This window comes from Hippoglossus hippoglossus, chromosome 13 (assembly GCF_009819705.1).
Source record: "Hippoglossus hippoglossus isolate fHipHip1 chromosome 13, fHipHip1.pri, whole genome shotgun sequence".
In the NCBI taxonomy this organism is placed as follows: domain Eukaryota; kingdom Metazoa; phylum Chordata; class Actinopteri; order Pleuronectiformes; family Pleuronectidae; genus Hippoglossus; species Hippoglossus hippoglossus.
Genome location: NC_047163.1, coordinates 7,373,450 through 7,391,708, shown reverse-complemented (window position 1 = coordinate 7,391,708; position 18,259 = coordinate 7,373,450). Strand labels below are relative to the sequence as shown.

Here is an 18,259-nt window from a genome sequence, read left to right as displayed (position 1 = left end):
ACACCTACATTACTGAAGGATTAGGGTTAGGGGACGATTGGTCCTTTGACTGTTTTTAACTTGTACCCCGATCTTATGAAAGTGGAACATGGTGACCAAAGACAACAACAGACAGTTGATTACAGAAATACTAAACAAGAGTCCCTGGCATCACCTCCCACCTCCACAGGGCAGGGCTGATGTTGTTACCGTCTCATCAGCTCATATGCAAGTAAGAATCAGACCAGACTGGAATTAACAAAGAAATGCAGGGATGAGAAACAGGTTCGATGTTTTCTGGTCTGAAGAGAACAAGAGTAACCTCCAGCGTAGAGAAGGAAAAGATTTGGACATGATCCAAATCAAACAAGCTCATCTGTGAAGCGCCCGGGAGGAGACGTCATTAAATGACATCTATAAAAAAAAATGGATTAACCTCATGCAGCAAACCAATGATCCAAAACAAAAAGAGACCTTCTGAGTTTTATGCTGGTCAAGCAGATCACAGGACTTTAACCTGGTAGAGCTGCATTTCATTTCCTGAAGAGGAAACCTCAGGGTGAAACGCCACAAAAACAAACAGGAAGTCAAAGAGGCTGCAGTAAAAACGAGAGGTTCAACACGTCTTAATGTCAATAACAGGAAATGAAGAATGAACTTCTGAGTGTTCATATTTTGAGTTAAAACCAAAATGTCTCCAGTCAGTTAAAAAAAAAGCAAAATAAATGCCGTTGTCCCTGTTGTGAAGACTTTTCTACTTTCAAACGTCAGCTAAGCGCAGGTTCAGACAGTCAGGACAAATCTCAACATGAGGCCTGTTCCAAGAAACACACACATAAAAAACAAACACAAAAACAAACAACAGACATATCACGCCCACAAATCCTGGAGAGCAGATAATTTGGTGCCTTCCCTTTGTGATAAAGAACAGAAGATTGAAAACAAGGTACAAGTCAAAGAAAATAAATATGATGTTATTATTAGAGATAATAAATGTCTGATAATTGTTTTATATCGTGTTTATTGTGCAGGTGTTGAGTGTTGATCCTGTATTTCAGTGCTGGTGATAACAAGTTAATCCCTTTATACCCATAACATTGTAAACAGAACTGTGTGGAGTCTCTGTTTCTTATCAATGAAAAGATCTGAGTATAGAGGCTGCTCTCATGGCAGGGAAGCACAGAAAACACAGGTGAAATATAATAACATTTTAAGATTCCCAGAACGTCTTAAAAACTTAAAAAAATGTATTTTTTGCTATTTGGTTTTAAAAAAAATGAAATGATTAGTCAGACAGATAGACGGACGGGATGACTAATATCGCACAAAATGTAAGCCGGGGGAATAACAACAAGGCTTCAAGTGTTCAAAACAGAGAATATTTATTTATAAAAATACAAAATGTCACATTTAATTTACAAAATTAAAGAAATGTCACGATCCTACAAAATACACACTAATGACTCTTATCAAAGTGAGCTGCGAATATTTTTGCTATTCTTTCAGTCTCTTTCTTCATGGACGAGGGCGACATGTCGGGGCGCTGAGGACGTCCTCTGCGACGAGGGAAGCTCTGGAGTGGAGAGATCCGCCCCTAGAACGCAGAACAAGACTATTTCATATTGTACTGAACATGCTGAAGATAAAAGAATCACGAGACGCGCTCCATTCAAACAACAACACTGAGTACTCAAAAGAGAATTGCAGAGTAAAGCATGAGTCACCACTCAAACACGCACATGCAAGACTTTCTATAGGAACAGTTCATGTTAAGTGTCACTCTGTCCAACAGGCTCGTCAGGTAGAGTACACAGTGTTCAGACTACATATCGTGTAACTACCTCTTTAAATGGTCACACCCTCCACACACTCCACACACTCCCTGACACCACTATGAATCAATAATGATGTATTAGTATTGAATGTATTATCCCATAATGAAACATTTGTTCCAGCCAGCCAGACAATTACAAAGAAACCACGCCTAATAACTAATCCTTGTTATCCACAGACTACATAATGGACACGCACGCACGCACGCACGCACGCACGCACGCACGCACACACACACACACACACACACACACACACACACACACACACACACACACACACACACACACACACACACACACACACACACACACACACACACACACACACACACCTCAGCTGAATTCTGCTTGTGAACAGGAAGAACAGGACACAACTTTCCAGCTTTATATTTTTAACGAGAATCAAAGCAAACAAGTGAGAGATGAGTGAAAAGAAAAAGAGGTGGAGGGAGTGAAAGAGTCAGAAGAAGCTGAGTTGGTGACATCTACTCACTGGGTCACTGGGCGGGTGGGAGAAGGACGGCGCGAGTTGAATGGCTCTCATAGACGCTTCCATTTGGTGAGAGGGCAGGAAAAAATTCGGGACCTCCACAGGATCCGAGCTTCAGGTCAAAGGTTAAAAACAACAACAGGTACAGAAAACGCGATGGTTTCATGGACACAAATAGTTGAGATCAAAGATTGCATGAAAAGAAACTGGTTTATAGCAAAAACGATATTTTAAAAAACACTATTGTTGACCTCAGCATCAGTGTGGGAACACATGAACAGACAGAAGATACTGAGACAGATTAAATCCACAGAAGAACTTTGGCAAGTTCTCTACGATGCTTTAAACAACCCACCTGCCAAGTACCTTGTAAAACTGTGTGCAAGCTTAACACTGCTGCTGTTATAAAGGCAAAGGGTGGTCACACCAAGTATAAAACACAACAGCCCAGTGATATATGCTATCTTCTATACTAAAGGCTGTAATGTTTAGTTTTTATTAACATATTCAAGGAAGGTGTTGATTAATTTGTCATTATTGAGGATAAAGTTTGTCATAGTGTTGAATTGAATAGCATTTTACAGAGATAACTTAGTATTTTAGCCTGTAATCACTGATAAATATGAAACTGACCTCATGTGGTGTCTAAAATCAGAGATTGGGACACTGAGGAGGATTCAAACTCTCAACCAGTTTTGTCATGAATCTTTGATATAAACTAGACTTTTAAAACAGCTAATCTAATACGAAAGACGGAAACATCAGCAAATACTGATCAAGGATACGTTTGTAGTTGTGAATCTTCATCGTCTAGAGAAGCATCGGGGGAGTCTGTGATGTGCTGTAACGCGGGTGATGAATCTTCGTCACCTGACTCCTTGTTGGGGCTTTGGGGCTCTTTTGCTCGTCTCTCATTTAAAGCTTGTAATGCACTTTCATCGTCTCTCTCTGTGTCCGAACCGTCTTCTGATCCACTACAACTCTCAATTTCCTCTGGTGTTGTACTTTGATGTTTTCCATCGGAGTCACAAGTTTCCAGATTTACCACCGACTCCTTGTCGTCCTCGTCCTGGCTCAGGTCGGAATCCTCTGGTGCCTCCAGACTCTCCAGTGACACCATGTCAGGGTCTGAGTGGATGCTGGTCCAAGGACTGGTTCTGTCTGTTAAAGAGGTCACCTCATTGAGATGCCTCGGCTTCACCACAACCTCGTCATAGTCTTCATCTTCCTCCTCGTCATCATCAACTCCCTCGTCCCTTGCGCAGGCTGTTCCATCTTCATCCTCATCTGTTCTTTCCTCGTTTTCATCCTCCGACATAGTAACTTTGTGGAGTTGTCCATCCTTTTCTTCCTCAGAGTCCGGATGGTCGTCAGACATCTTGTGAAGAGGAAGGGACACATCTTGTTGGGAAGAAGTGAACCTGGAGATACTCTCAGGAATAGTTTGAGGGTTGTGGTCTTGACCAGGGGAAGTTCTTGAGTCGCTCTGAGGGTTGGAGGGAATCGTTTCCAGGTCATCTCCCTGTAGGGCTACGTGAAGAGGACAGTGAAGATTTTAGTCAAAATGCTCTTGTGAGGATCAGTATTATTGTTGTTTTACTTATTTTGTTTGCCATTTATCATTAAGTACAAATTTACACTTGTGCTTCTATATTCCAATTTTTCTTTAGACCAAGGTGATATTTTGTTTGACCAACTTTTTAAGAAGATTTTCAAGTCACTATCATGTGCACAAAATAAATAAACTAAAACCATTATTTCATTATCAGTGGAATAGCTGATGATTTTTCTACAGGCTAAATTGATTAAGTGTTGCGACTAGAGACAAAACAATAATCAGCAACATAAATGATAACGAAAGTAAAAGTAAGTTACAGCCCTGCAAGTACTGAATCATAATGTGATATAAATAGCAGCAGCACTTTCTGTGTGACAGCGATGCAGCGTTGACTTTATTCCATTAGCTGACATTTCAGCACCGCTGGTCCATCAGAGTGAGTTCACAGTTAGTCCTGCCTCCTTTTATGGAAGCAGTGAGCTCGCTACACAGTTAACTGTGTCCTCTGTGAACTCTGGGTCAACTGCTGAGGTTTGAAAAACCTAGAGCACGGTTAACCTGCCAAGAAGGAGCTTTAAATGGTCAGATGATCCATTTTAAATGCTCAAATTATGTTTTCACTTTAGATTGTTGAAGGAAAAATGTTGATGGATTTGCAGCTTATTGACTGTTAATTTCTGACCCACTAAGTGAACCCCCCCTTCAGCATGGACAAGCAGCTCACCACTCATGATGTTGTTGACTTCTCCGACTAACAGGTTGGACTTCAGAAGAAGCTGATTCGTGTCCGTCTCCGACGTCCCCTGTTCCTCATGTTTGTTGTGACGGTCGTGCTCAGTCACAGACGGGAGCGTGGGAGCAGAAGGCTTATGACTGAAATATTTCTGGATGTTGTCGAGCTCGCTTAGTTTTTTCCTGTAACGGCCACAGTCAGAGATAAGATGAATAAAATGCAAATTATCTACAGAGCAAAGCTGTTGGTGTGTCTAACTGAGGACTGATACCTGAGTGCTGAGAACAGGAACGAGCTGGAGGGACTGAGGTCACCTGCACTGCTGCCACAGACCGAGTGAGCGGCTGTTTGTTCCTGCAGACTCTGGTGGTAGAGACGTACTTTGTCCATGTGCTCCAGGTGAGAGTCTCTCTCATTGGAGCTGGGCAGTTGTAGATGACATTAAAAACAAACATTAAATATATATGTATGTATAATATATTCATATAAATATATATTCAAACATGCACTCAACAAACCTTTTAGGAAAGAGCCTGTCCGTGTGGTCAGGTGACGAGATCTTCTGCTCAGGGTAGCGGCTGATGTGAGAGGGGAAGCTACTATATGTGGCTGTGGTGTGATAGCTGAGAGGACGGCCCTGGAATAAAGTCTGTTGAACACATTCATCTTATTTAATCTTTAATAATTTAAACATTTTATGTGATTATTTTATTCTGAAAGGAAATCTGTATGTCTGAGTGAATTCTCTCACAGATGAGTTTTTGGCAGCTTCTTCCTTCACAGCTTTCCTCTGTCCTCGGAGGTCTTGGACCCCCTTCAGCGGAGTGACGGACACTTTGAGTTGGCCGCGACATTGACCACTGAAGTCTGTGATGTTGTACCAGCCACACACGGAGTAGAAGCCACAGAGTAAAGGGGACAGGTCTACGGAGGCAAACCCCAGCACCCTCTCAGTTTCTACAGAAGCAAAACAAAGAGTGAATTTAAGTATCAAACAGATCAGATCATTGTTACAGAAATCGTAAGTAGAAAGTGGCTCCTGTACCTCCTCTGTGCCAGACTTTGAAAACGAGAGATTGTTGAGGATCAACCAGTAGCTGATTTGAAAGCCTGGGAATGTTAAATGAAAACATCAAACATACATACGTTTATATTTTTAATTAACATTACATACTTTTGAAGATTTAAGTGAATGTGTGTTGTGTATTTAAACCTGCACTCGTGTTGATGATCCCATATGGGGCAGTTAGTGTCCGCGATGACAGCCGTGGACACTGGTTCAGTAGAGTCAGCAGTGACGTAGGAAACACAGCAGCATGGTGTCCCTTCACTGCGCTCTGCTAGAGGACAGCCTGCCAGAGAGGGACAGGTTTTATTTTACGCAAATGAGAGGGAACAAAGGAAAACAAATCTTAGACTATATGCTTACCTTTCAGATTCAGGTGCATGGCCTGGTCCACTGCGACCGTCACAGGGAAAGATTCCTCCAAGCTCATCTCTGTGTGCTGCACAGATGTGATGTCCGGAGTGGTTCTGCAGGTTTTAGTCTTGTGTCCACTTTGTGCAGATTTTTTGGGGGTACTAAGCGAAGGGGTTCGATCTATCGATCTATCCTCTTCTGAAAAGTGCTCCCCCTGGCTGTCAGAGTCCATCTGGGTGTCGGCTCCAGCAGACGCCTCCCTGGGGATGGAAGCTGCTGTCAGGGTGATGTGAACCCTGAGAGCTGCCCCTTGCAGATCTGCTGCAGAGCGTCTGAACAGTGGGTAAACGCCTGTGAAGCCACAAATCAGAGATTAATCATACAAATATAGCCATGATTCTATTTAAGTAGTTACTATCGGTCAAATTATGACACAATTAAACATTTCTTACCGCTGAGAGTCAGCTTCTGCTTGGGCATCTTTGCAAGGGAGGACAGATCGATAAATGCTGAACCCACCAGTCGGTCCGTATCCGTGGGTCTCCTGGTTTTCTCCTTCTTGAAGGCAACCCACACCTGCACCTCCAGCTTCTCCTCTCGTAGATACCACAGTAAAGGTTGAGTCCTCCTCAGCTCCAAAGTCTTGCTTCCTTCAAAACTCACTGTGGCCTGGCTGTCCTCCCCGCCCTCTACGACAGACGGGTGGTTCATCTGCGAGCAGACGGCCTCCTGGTCATAAAACTTGTACCTGAAGTAGCAGTAGGTGGAGCGCTGAAGATCACTGTGGCCCGGCAAAAGCAAACAGTGGACTGGCATCCAGACTCTAGGCATTGAAAAGGTCAAGGAGAGTTTCTTCATGCTTTCTTCCCACGCTTCTTCTTCATCCTGCATTTCGTGATCGCTCTGGTTCAGTACCCAGCCCAAACCCTGAGCAGCTTTAATGACTCGCTCTCTGTCTGAGTTGTGGGCAAAGTTGACAGAGATCTCGAGGCCCCCAACCAAGACTTGCTGGTGCATATCTTGAGAGCTTGTTTCCTGAGGTATGTACACACCAAACCAGCCAGAAATACCTTTAAAAGTGAAGAAGAAAAACAATTATGAGACCAACACAACTATGTTCATCCTCTTGGTCCACAAGTATCTAAGAGTTCAACATACCTGTTCGTTTATGGATGAGATCAGCTAGTGGTATTTTCACTGTACCCAACATCACATCTTTAGGCTTGGAAATGTTCACTGCTGCAACAAAACAAACAAATAAGATCTTAAAAATGTTCACAACATCACAGAAGATTAAGAAAACCTGCTAATATTCACATTTGAGAGTCTTAAACCAAAAGAAATTTGGCATTTTTAACTACGACGTGATAAAAAATGATCTGATGATAAAACAGGTTTGTCTCCAGTGACTAATCAGGCAGTAAAAAATAAAGCTGGCTGTTTAACATTCTAATCAATCTGTAATAGTGCCTAATAGACATGATGAGTTCTCTTGAACCTTTGCGATTGTCTCTGTTCCAAACAGTAAAGACAGCAGAAGCATCCTCCAGCTGCTCAGCCAGGCTGTACGTTTCTCCACTGCTCCTCTGAACCAGCAGGTCACAGGACATCTCCATGTGGTGGTCGAACTCAGGGCAGAAGGTCCTGGCAACTGTGCGGGTGCACCTCCTCTCACTCTCGGGCAAGACGGAGAGCTGGACTGTGACATAGATGTTCACCCCCACATCGGCAAAGTAGCTGAACCGTTCATCTTGTTCTGATAACAACCTGCAACAGAAGATGCAAATACCTTCAGTTTGATGCAGTGAAATGTTGATACAGGCTCTGACAGCAGCAGAGCTCTGACTCAGCAAATTAATTATAAAGTAAATTAACTGATTGTTAAAATATCACTATTTTAAAGAGTAACCGAATGCTGAATTGTTCCATTTAAAAACAAATAAAGTGCTGGAGATGTACCTTGCAGCTGCCTGCAAACCGGATGCTCTGTGCACTTGAACCACAAGTGTCACAACACGAGAGGCAGCTCCTCTACCAGTTTGTCCTTCACGTCTCACCGGCCGGTGCTTGTACCGAATGCAAACATCTAAGAGGCCTGAGAAACAAACCAGACCAGTCACAACATTAAAGACACAAAATATGTGTGCGCACAGTATGATGCCACTGCTGTGTGAGTCTGTGTACCTGACGGCTGGGGCTGATGTCCTGTGGGATTATCTGTCCTGGGAATCAGGGGTAACGAGAACATGTGGGCCTCATTAGGCTGCTGTCGCTGCATGGTGACCATGGCACACAGCTTGGACAGCGGAAGCAAACCTTTGGCCACAAGCTGATCTCTGACATTTGGATAATAATATCTGCAGAAACACGGATTATTAATCATTGAAATATAACAAGTATGAATTAGTGTTTTAATATTGTAGGCTATTACATTTCAATCAAAATTACATGATTGATAACTTTGACACTAAAGTGTTGCATCGAGCAGTTACACCATACAGTAGATGTATTATCTGGCATTAACTTAGATTCATCATTTCACTTAAAGACTACTTGCTAGTTCACATTAAAAAAAAAAGAGGAAACAAACATATTTTTGTTGTCCTCTTTTACCCAATGTAGCTCCAGTTAAAGTTGAAAATGTATTTTTAAGGTGGTACACATCAGCTGCAGTGGGACTTTAAACAAAGCTATCACACTTTTTGCAACACTTTGAAACAAAGGCACGAATCAGCACTATTCACCTTAGAAGTAACAACCACAAACCTGCACCACACTTCGAACTGGACACCTCCCCCGCTGCAGAGGCCCTGACTCGAAAGAGAGCTGAGCAGCAGCCTCTGGACGGGAACACCTTCAGGAACCACGAGCACATGAGTCTCAGTGTGGCTGAACTCCGGGTCTGGGACACAGAGAGCGGTGGTGGTGCGAAATGGCTTCAGGTTCACACCTGTCAGAGATGAGATAGAGGTTAGAGTGATGCAGAGAGAAGAAAGACTTCTCAGGTGATTTGAGTACGTTTTTAAATGGCTTTACTGCTCTCTATGATGCTTTGGTCCAGTGATGCAGCAGCGTCAGCGTCCTGACAGGGGAAACTGTACTGGATGTAGCAGTCGGCTTCACCCCACACTGTAGACTGCAGAGGTGTCAGCCCATTGACTTTCTCCACTTTGATCACAAACAGATGCTCTCTCATAGCATCGCCTTTTGCAGCCGTCACCTGTGGGAGGAAGTGTTAAATGAGGTTGTTTATCAGGTTCAGAGGACAATAGTATGAGATAAGAGATTCTTCATGCTTGATACAACTGCTTCAAAACACACTTAAGTCTATTTTTAAATGTCTAAATAAAATCAGTGTTACAATAAGTCTGTCAAATCTTTTCAACCATGTCCATTAGTTTATTTGTAAGCAAGATAATGCAAATTCTAAATTGTGGTGCAGATTTCCCAGGGAATAATAACAAAAACAGGTATAATTAGGGGACTGATTTCTTTTAGTCTGTGCAACAGGAACATACCAAAATGCACGAGAGCCTTATACCACAAAGCAAATATTAACACGGACCTTTGTTTGTGAACGTGCCTGATGATCAAGCAGATGAACTGGTTTCACAAGATGAGACAGATTGTCGTACTCCTCGTCCCTCGTCCGCTGGAGGGCAACTATCTGCTCTGATCCCCCCATGGCCAAAACAACCCTGAGGTTTCCTTTACAACTTCCGGAGAACACGTCAATGATCGGCATGTAGCAGTCGACCCCTAGAACAGGGTACTGTGCCTGGAGAAGAAGGTGGGCAATCTTTGGATCTCTGGAGAGGAGGAAAAGAAGAAAGGGTTACTGGTTTCACTGTGACAGGTGCATTTTAGTTCATTGTCCTCGCCATTGAAAATTTTCAGTTTTGGAGTGTAATTATTCCCATGAATGCCAAATTTCCTTTCTATCTGGAGCATCAGAAACTTGTAAATCAAAACTATTTTATTAGATTTGAAAATGTTTATAGTAAAATCCTACAGCTGGACTCCTGCTCCAATGGAAAGCTTTATGGTCACTTTTCATAGGTTTTCATGCAAAAAAGCCAGAGGCGGTTGAGAAAAAATCCACAACCCTTAGCCTAGAGGAATATTTGCCTGTGAGTCATTAACTGCAAAACTGTTCAAATAGCCAACATTCCAAATCACTCAGCCTCCGGCCTCACGGTGTCACAGTCACATCTCATCGTTTTTTTCCCTTTTCAGATCTACACCAATCTAATTCAGGGTATCTCTGGAATCCAAATGATGGAAACCTGTTTAAGCAACTGAGACTTCCTGAGTAAGTCGATTACCTTCAGGAAAAGTAAGGTAAGGAAGAGTAATAAATAAATCAATCAATAAATAAATCAATATCCTTGTGGTTTTTCTTACCATGCACAGCACTTTGACATTGTTTTATAAAAAGACTGACATCATATCAATGTGCACTGCAGTGGAAATCAAGAGGTTAATAGACTGTTCTCCTTTTCACTTCAAGTAACACTTTGCACTCTGAGAAGGCAAGTTGAATAAAAAAGGATGCAAGATATCACACTTGTACTTGCATTTCATGGGCTGCAGCATGTGTGTATTTTGTCTTTCCCTGACTTACCTAAATGACATGTAGAACTGGTGAAGAGGTAATTTAACAAGGCCCAAGAGTCGATCCTGCCCTGAGCTTCCTGTTTTCTGCCACACTTCAATCACCATCAAGTTATTCTTCATGCGCTCCAACAGCTTAGTTGTTAAAGCCACAGGAGTCACCTAACACAAAAGATGGAGAAAAGGACTTTTGGGGTCAATGAGATCCTGAATTCACATTCCCTCATAGTTTAATTTAAGCACTTAGATTTCGTTAGACGACTCTTGATCTCCAGGACTGACCTGAGCAAAGTTGAACGAAGGGTTAGCCTGCCCCCAGCTGACAACAGATCTCGCCATCTCATCACACCAAAAGAGTTTACAGTTCAAGTAGACATTTGGAGTCTGCATGGGCCCAGAGCTGAAGTTCTTTCCATCTGGCACCATGAGTAGGGTATGCAGCAGGACCTTGGGGTCCTCGTCCGCCTGCTGCCATGATTCATAAGGAGGTGTGTTGACAGCAGGATGGGAGGAGGGTCCTTTTGAGGGTTTCTGTGGACTCCAAACATTTAGCCTGGAGTCTTCTATAGCAGGCGACTCTTCTCTGCCACTTTGAACAAGATGAGATCTGAAAGTGGGATCTCTCTGTGGGATGGGTTCAGTCTGTGAGGGTGACGTTTCTCTCCGAGGCAACTTGCTTTTGCTTTTTCCAGAGAAGCAAACTTTGCCCCCTGCTGCAAGTTCTAGTGAAACCTAAAAGGAAATAACAGTTTCTTTGACATTCATTGGGGTCACAAGCATCAGGCTTTGCAAACATTAAAGAAAACCTCTAACTTCTGCTGAGCAACAGCAGCCTCTGCTGCCACAAGTGGTAATTAAGTTGGTTTAGCTCCAAGTCTGATCAGTCAATGAGTTGACTGGAGCTCAGGCTGCATAGTCCCACTCACTGAACTGAAACACAGCCCGACTGAATTCTATATTCTTCATGATCCTCGGCTTCAGGAACAAGAAGAGTTGTTACAGAGAAAAATAACACGAAACTCTTTTGGGAATTCTTCATATTTAAAAAAATTCATTGCTGGATATTGGAGATAAGAGCTTTAAAAAGACTAGACTAAGTGATCAACAGCTCAACATTACTTTACAACCTACTGAGCCTGATTCAAACAGTTTAAGTCACTAACTACACTTCAGCTCTGCACTTTTACAAGAGGTCATATACCATCACATATATTTTGAAGCTCTTGTTCTATGGTAAAATTGTCTCATTATGCTGTTTAATTCTTATGATAAAAAGCAGTAAATTACCACAAGAGGTCCAATCTCTTGCGAATCCCTGTTTCCTTCCAGGCTCTGCACAGGTAAGACGACAGACTGACTCAGCTGCTTGCTTTGCAGCAGAAGACGTAGCGGATGCACTGCTTTACCGATGGGAACAGCCTGCAACAAGACAAATCAATCATTTATATTGTGGTGAGGTTATTGTGATTCAGAACTGAGTTTCTAAGCATTTAACAGAAAAAAGGAAAAGCTTTACTTCACACAGCGAACTCATTAAAAGAAAACGATAGCATAACTTTAAAATTTGAAAATCAAAACATTCACTCATGGCTTTTAAAAGACAGCAAAGAGTGCACACTGTCTACTAATGTTGAATGTTTGTGTTATTGTGTTAACACTGGAGTAATAGATTTTCTGAACTGTGTTGTGTGTGTTGTGATGAACATTACAACTAATGTTAAGTTACGAGCTACTTACTTTCTTTTGGTCGGTCTTTCGTGAGTAAATCTTGAAAATTAGATCAGTTTGACACCAAAGTTTAACTGTAGCTGTGCTGAAGTGGACCGGAAACACAGAGTGCTGAAGGAACTTCACCGCTTTAAAACAAAAAGAGAGTATGTTTCAGATACAGCCATAAACCAGGAACCACAGAGTGACAAAGATATGTGGGGTTCATAAAACCAGATTCTAGTAGGTCATACCTCCTCCAGTGACTTTACTAGAAACAGCTCTGATCACCTCCCCATCTCCAGCTTTACCACCATCCTGTCGACTGGAAGTAGATGCCATCGGTAACGCGTACTCAACAAAATAAGTGCTGAAAATAAATAAAAGGGAGAGGAGATGTCACAGGCTTTTGTAAGTCATAAAAACAGTTACAGTTTTAAATTAGATCAACATAATGTCATAAAAACTATATTTTTCCTACCATTTTTTGCTGGTTAATGGTCGAGGAGGTTTCGCTTTACTGGAGGTCTTTCTGGGTGTGGTGGTTTTGCTGTGTGTCGGTACAGTCAGGGATTCGATGGTCACTCTTGCCTCTCGGATCAAACTCAGCAGAGTCAACTGCTCTGCACTCAGGTCGGGAAGACCACCAGCGTCTGGAGACCGCCGATGCTCCGAATTTGGACTGGACAGAGTTGAGATATGGTAAGATAAAATTGTCTTAAAGGTTCAAAAAGTAAGTAGAGTGACTCTCAGCAGTCAATCATGATGACTCATCACATTTGTATAGCACTGAAAAACTTATTAAATGCAAAGTTATCAGAAAAAACAATTGAACATAAACCACTGTGATAAGATCTACTGAAAATGATAGGAACCACCTATATACCTGTATACTTTGGGGGTTTTTTCCACTTTGTCCCATCTGCTAACATAAAGGTGGCAGATTTTATGACCAATATTGCAGCCAGCCACTAGAGGGCAATGAAGATGTTTTGGGTTCACTTTTGGGAGCTGTCGTGCCACCATCTTTATTTACAGTTATTGGTTAATTGTGTATATATAATGTATATTTTGTCCATTATATAAATGTTATTTTGGTACCTTGTGCATATCCCATACATTACATGTGACTGGTTTATTAACCTGGTCATATTCCTTATGGTGAATAAATGTCCTTATAGAACAAGGTCACACTGTCACTAAGTCCCCATTTAGAACTTTACAGGTGGATAAAAAAAAAATACTAGAAGGAGCTTTTCACTGCGCAAGCAGCATGAATTAAGACTCATGTAAAGGTCCTTACCCTCCACTAATCTTGGGTCCAGACTGTGTCAGCTGTGTGGGCGGATTTCTACTCAAGGACCCTGGTCCTTGACCCTCTGGCTCTGTGTCATCTGGTCTGGTATCTGACATCTGAAGGAGACAAGACAGCTTTTAAAGAAACTTCTGCTGGAAAATCAAGCAAACTTACAATTTTTAGAAAATCTTCTACTTACAGGAGTTTTGTAGAACAGATTTTCCAGTAAGCTTGTATCGTACTGTGGATCATTGAGCTCACTATCCAAACAAACACTGCTGTAGCCAGACAGAGTCTCAGGCAAGAAGCATTCTCCATCCCAGAGAGGCAGAGGAGATGTGTTCAAGCTAAAAAAAATATTACAATGTTGAAAGAAATCTTTACATTTTCTGTCACATTTAAAAGTAAATACAAAAACATGTACCTGCCAAGGAGAATATCTATGGCTCTGTTGTCTATATCAGCAACACAGTCATAGTCACAGTCGGGGACTAAAGCACCATCATCAGAGGGTTTAAGAGTTGAATCAGCATGCAAAATATTTTGAAGAAACATTCCAGAGGGAGATTGCACAGGCCTGTGGACACAGAAATGAATTATTATGAACTGTGTTTAAGATAGTTAGAAAATTATGCAGTTTATTTCTTCTTAAACCTTTGAAACACTAACTTGAAAGGTGGCAGGATGTTGTCCCTTGGGAGCGGGAGGGGGGCGTCTTTCAGAGCTGGAGCCGAATCCATGTCACATGTCAAAGCTGACAGCACCATGGCGTTTCTCAGCTTGTTCCCACGCTCTAAAATAACTGAGGTGAAAAAAGTGTTGTTTGTTCAAACACTGTTAAATTTGTCCAAGTACATCTGATGTAATGTAGCGCTGGGACCAACCTGAGAGGATATCATTGGTAGTTTGTCCACGAGGCTCCTGACTTGAAGGATTCACAGCCCTTTGACTGTCCTGAGATCTGTTTGTTGTCGGCATCTGATTCTCCAAAAACTCGTCTTTGCCTTCATCTCTTTGGGGTTTTTGGAAATATAAGTGGTCTTTCCCTCTGAAAACATGACAACTATAACTGGTGAGATCTTACAACAAAACACAGGTATTTGATTATGAAAAGCTACAACATAATATCTAGTTCAGACCTTGGTGTGTTTCCGCTGCTGCTCCCAACCGATTCTTTCCCGCTGCCGGCTGAGAGTGATCTGGGCCGTGAGGGCACAGTCAGTGTGGTGACTTGTGGGTGTTCAACACTGATATCTGTGGGCAGACATGAGCTGCTGCTGTCATAGGCTTCAGTCAGAGGCTCCAGGTTAAGTGAAACCTGAGGGAGTGAAAGAAAAAGTTGTGGTAAAAAAGTAATAGTAATATATTTGGTTAATATTATTTATTACTGCAGGTACAAAAAAATAGAAACGTGAAATTTCTAAAGGGTATTCAGTCAGTGTTTCACATTCATTACCAACACAGTGGCAGCCTCCATAGTCTAATTTGCCCCACAACAGTTTCATAGTGATACAATTTATTTTACACTTCTTATAAAAACAAATGAAATACCTAATTTTGTGTTTTGCACAATTTGAGATTTGTGAGCCAACACTGCAACACACAGGGTTTGAAGTGAAGGGAAAATAACAGTAGTAATAAAGTTAGTATACCAAACGTAACTTGCAGGTGGTAATACACAAAAGCAGTTTGCAGGTTGCAGTTAATTCATATTTTCACTCGCCTGTAGCTCTCCCAGCTTTTCAGATGTCGGAGATACAAGGGTGTAAAATCCGCTGATGGGGTGTGACAGAGAAAGACGGGAGATGCCAGCGACCTTGGCCCGTGCGATCGGCAAATGCTCCGGTTTTGTCAGAACTTCCAGCACCAACGAGCCCATATCTGTTCATGAATGACAGATTAGTTGTGTAACTTCAGAAAAACAGCTGTAAAATCAAGCATTTCACGGAATGACCTGTGAAATCCTGGATCCTGATTTATTCTTCTTATACGTCTTAGTTACCTGCAAGATATGAGGTGAACTGCTTTGGACCACAGCGGATGGCAAAGCGACTTGTGATCTTGACTGTCTTCTGCGAGAGCTGCGACCCGTCCCTCGGGAGGAAGTGCGTGCCGTTGGACGACTCTCCCCACCAGCGAAGCCTGACGAACGTTGCAGGCGGAGGCTTGTGAACCGTCCATAATATTCGGCTTATCGTCACATGCAGGAAGCATCTCAGCTGACCCTCCACCAGGGGAGGGAGGCTGGTGGAGGGGGACACATCGGTGGGGACTGCAAAAAAGAATTGCAACGCATGACCAAAAGGCAAACATAGTAAATTTCCATCATATAAGGAAACAGGTGAGAGCTCCATGTTGACAGTCTATTCTGTTCACTAGGACTGGGCACAGTTTATTATTGTTTATGGACTCCATAGGACACAATATGATGGATACCTGAAAACATACAACACCATTGTAAAAAAGTAATCGATGTAAAGACAGTCTACAAATGGTGAATGTATATGATTATATGAGTTTAGGTATGAGTTTACATATATATATACGGTATAGAACACGATGTGGTGTGATGTGGTTTTACTTGAATAATTAAGTGGAGAGAAAAGACTTGATAAAAACATTTGAAGTAGAATTGAAAAACAATTTGTTATTCTATATTTTTTACCACTGAAAATTTCAAAATAAAAGAAACAAAATAATTATAATAGCTCACAATAGGGAAGATAAAAAAAATACTTTATCAACAATTAATTCAAAACTTTTCCTTTTGGGGGTGGGAAGTGTTTTATTAAAACTATCTTTAGCCTCTAGGTAATTTTTATAATATTTGCTATTAAGACGAAGAGGATGTTATAAGTCTGTTGCAGCATCTTTATCCAAAACAAAACAAACTGCCACACAACTGGCACAAAGTTATAAATGACGCACACAAACACGCAGCGTTGACAACACACGTGAAAGAACAGTCACACAAACCAAAGGAGAAAGCGAACAACAGATTTACACAACAACACAAACGAGGCTAACGTGACAGCTGGGCAGCTACTTAACAACATTAGCATTAGCGGCTAGCTGAGCTAACAGCAGTTTACCTTTCTTCCTGCTGCTGCCTCCTGCTGGGGTCGCTCTCTGTCTCCTGCTCTTCATCCCTCAGTGAAACTCAGGAGCGGAACCTCCTCCTCCTCCGAACAGCCTCTGTGATGTTGATGCTCATCATTTAGTCTCAGTCCGAATAAACTTTATAATCCGTTTAACAGAGAAAACACACAAACACACACACACACACTGTGCACAACTTCCGTCCCGCCTTCGCTGCCGCCGCCGTTCACAGGGGCATTCTGGGAAATTGAGTTTAACGTTAGTTTTTTTTATTTAATGCAATTTCTCTTCCACTATATGAAGAGTGAAAGAAAAAGTAATATGCAACTATTTTGATGATGAATAATTTGACTACAGTAGTTGAGTGAATCTATTTAAAATATATTAGATTATCACTTTTACTAAATTATAAACTGGATGCAGAAATTACAAATATCCTCTTTACTATAAATCAGCTATAACTTATTATTCTATATGTAGATTCATTCTAAGCCCCTCTTTTCTGTTTCTATGTATTTTCAGTATTTTGTTTTTGTTCCTTTTCGTTTAAATGTATTTTCAACACAATCTTATGTCATTTTAAATCTATTCTCTTGTATGAATTACATTTTAACATGTTTTTATTTTATAAACATGTTTTTTATTTTTATTAACATGTTTTTTAAATCTTTATTGTATATTATTATTATTATTGTGAAATATTTGTTGGCAAGAGGAATAAATAGGGAATTCAATAAAAAATGTCAGGGCTGAGTGCACTTCTATTAAAGATATAAAGAAATGTCAGTGTTGCGGTCGCCCATATTGTGTAATGACAGATATAAAATACAGCACACAGCTTTGCATCCATCCACTTAAATATATCAAATTAAATTTACTGATGTATAACTTTAACCATAAGAAACATGATTATTTTAATAGTGAGAAAATGTGAGTATTTCTCTGACGACACGCAGCCTTCTTTAACATCACCAGCAGAGGGAAGCACTGATCTTTCTATTACTCTACAAAGCTGCTGACGTTCCTAACAAGAGATTTTCTCTCAGACCTGAACCTGTTGCATTTATATTTTACAGATATGTTTCTGTTTTGCAGTCAGTCACTTCTTTCAAAGGTTGGAAGTTTACCAAAGTGTTAAAAAGTCTGGCCTTTAAAGTGCAATTTACAGTGTGTACTTGACAATATGCTGAGGTTGACCTGTGATGTAGGTCGGCCGGCTCCTAGCAAACAAGTCTCCCATGTTTGTTGTGGTTTTCATGGTAACAGTGAGGGCTGCTGAGGGCAGAGTGCAGAATGAAGCCCTTTGAATTCTGGGGAAAAGTGAGGTTTCAGATTGTAAGACGGTCCTGTGAAAAGTCACTTATCCGACTTGTAGCTGCAACGTGTGTTTCTATCAATCAAAGTAGTAGCTGCAGGCAGTTGAGTTGCAAACAACGTGTTGACAATACTGGGTCCATTTGTATAATTACTTAACTTTATAATTAAAAACAAATGGTGCAAATCTCACATTAAGCTGCAGAGAAACAG

At 41.4% G+C, this 18,259-nt stretch overlaps 1 protein-coding gene across 3 annotated transcripts; it reads right to left on the bottom strand.

Moving 5' to 3' along the window:
* Window positions 1–1,336: 1,336 nt before the first annotated feature.
* Window positions 1,337–16,962, bottom strand: c2cd3 (C2 domain containing 3 centriole elongation regulator). Of its 3 annotated transcripts, XM_034604213.1 has the most exons (34): window positions 16,726–16,948; window positions 15,636–15,905; window positions 15,357–15,514; window positions 14,773–14,951; window positions 14,518–14,681; window positions 14,303–14,435; window positions 14,058–14,210; window positions 13,833–13,980; window positions 13,740–13,749; window positions 13,640–13,679; window positions 12,818–13,018; window positions 12,591–12,706; window positions 12,367–12,485; window positions 11,917–12,048; window positions 10,912–11,361; window positions 10,640–10,791; window positions 9,581–9,824; window positions 9,052–9,235; window positions 8,782–8,965; window positions 8,200–8,372; window positions 7,975–8,110; window positions 7,514–7,782; window positions 7,174–7,254; window positions 6,468–7,085; window positions 6,025–6,366; window positions 5,809–5,947; window positions 5,641–5,705; window positions 5,347–5,552; window positions 5,114–5,244; window positions 4,867–5,016; window positions 4,587–4,777; window positions 3,090–3,834; window positions 2,308–2,416; window positions 1,337–1,573 (listed from the first exon to the last, which is right to left on the bottom strand). In XM_034604213.1, the coding sequence occupies exons 1-34, from the start codon at window positions 16,778–16,780 to the stop codon at window positions 1,436–1,438; spliced, it is 6,585 nt and encodes a 2,194-aa protein (XP_034460104.1). In that variant the 5' UTR covers window positions 16,781–16,948; the 3' UTR covers window positions 1,337–1,435. The 3 variants fall into 3 exon arrangements, with proteins under 3 accessions (XP_034460104.1, XP_034460102.1, XP_034460103.1); XM_034604211.1 differs by having other exon boundaries at window positions 13,640–13,749; window positions 16,726–16,962; XM_034604212.1 differs by having other exon boundaries at window positions 7,174–7,251; window positions 13,640–13,749.
* Between the last annotated feature and the right edge of the window lie 1,297 nt (window positions 16,963–18,259).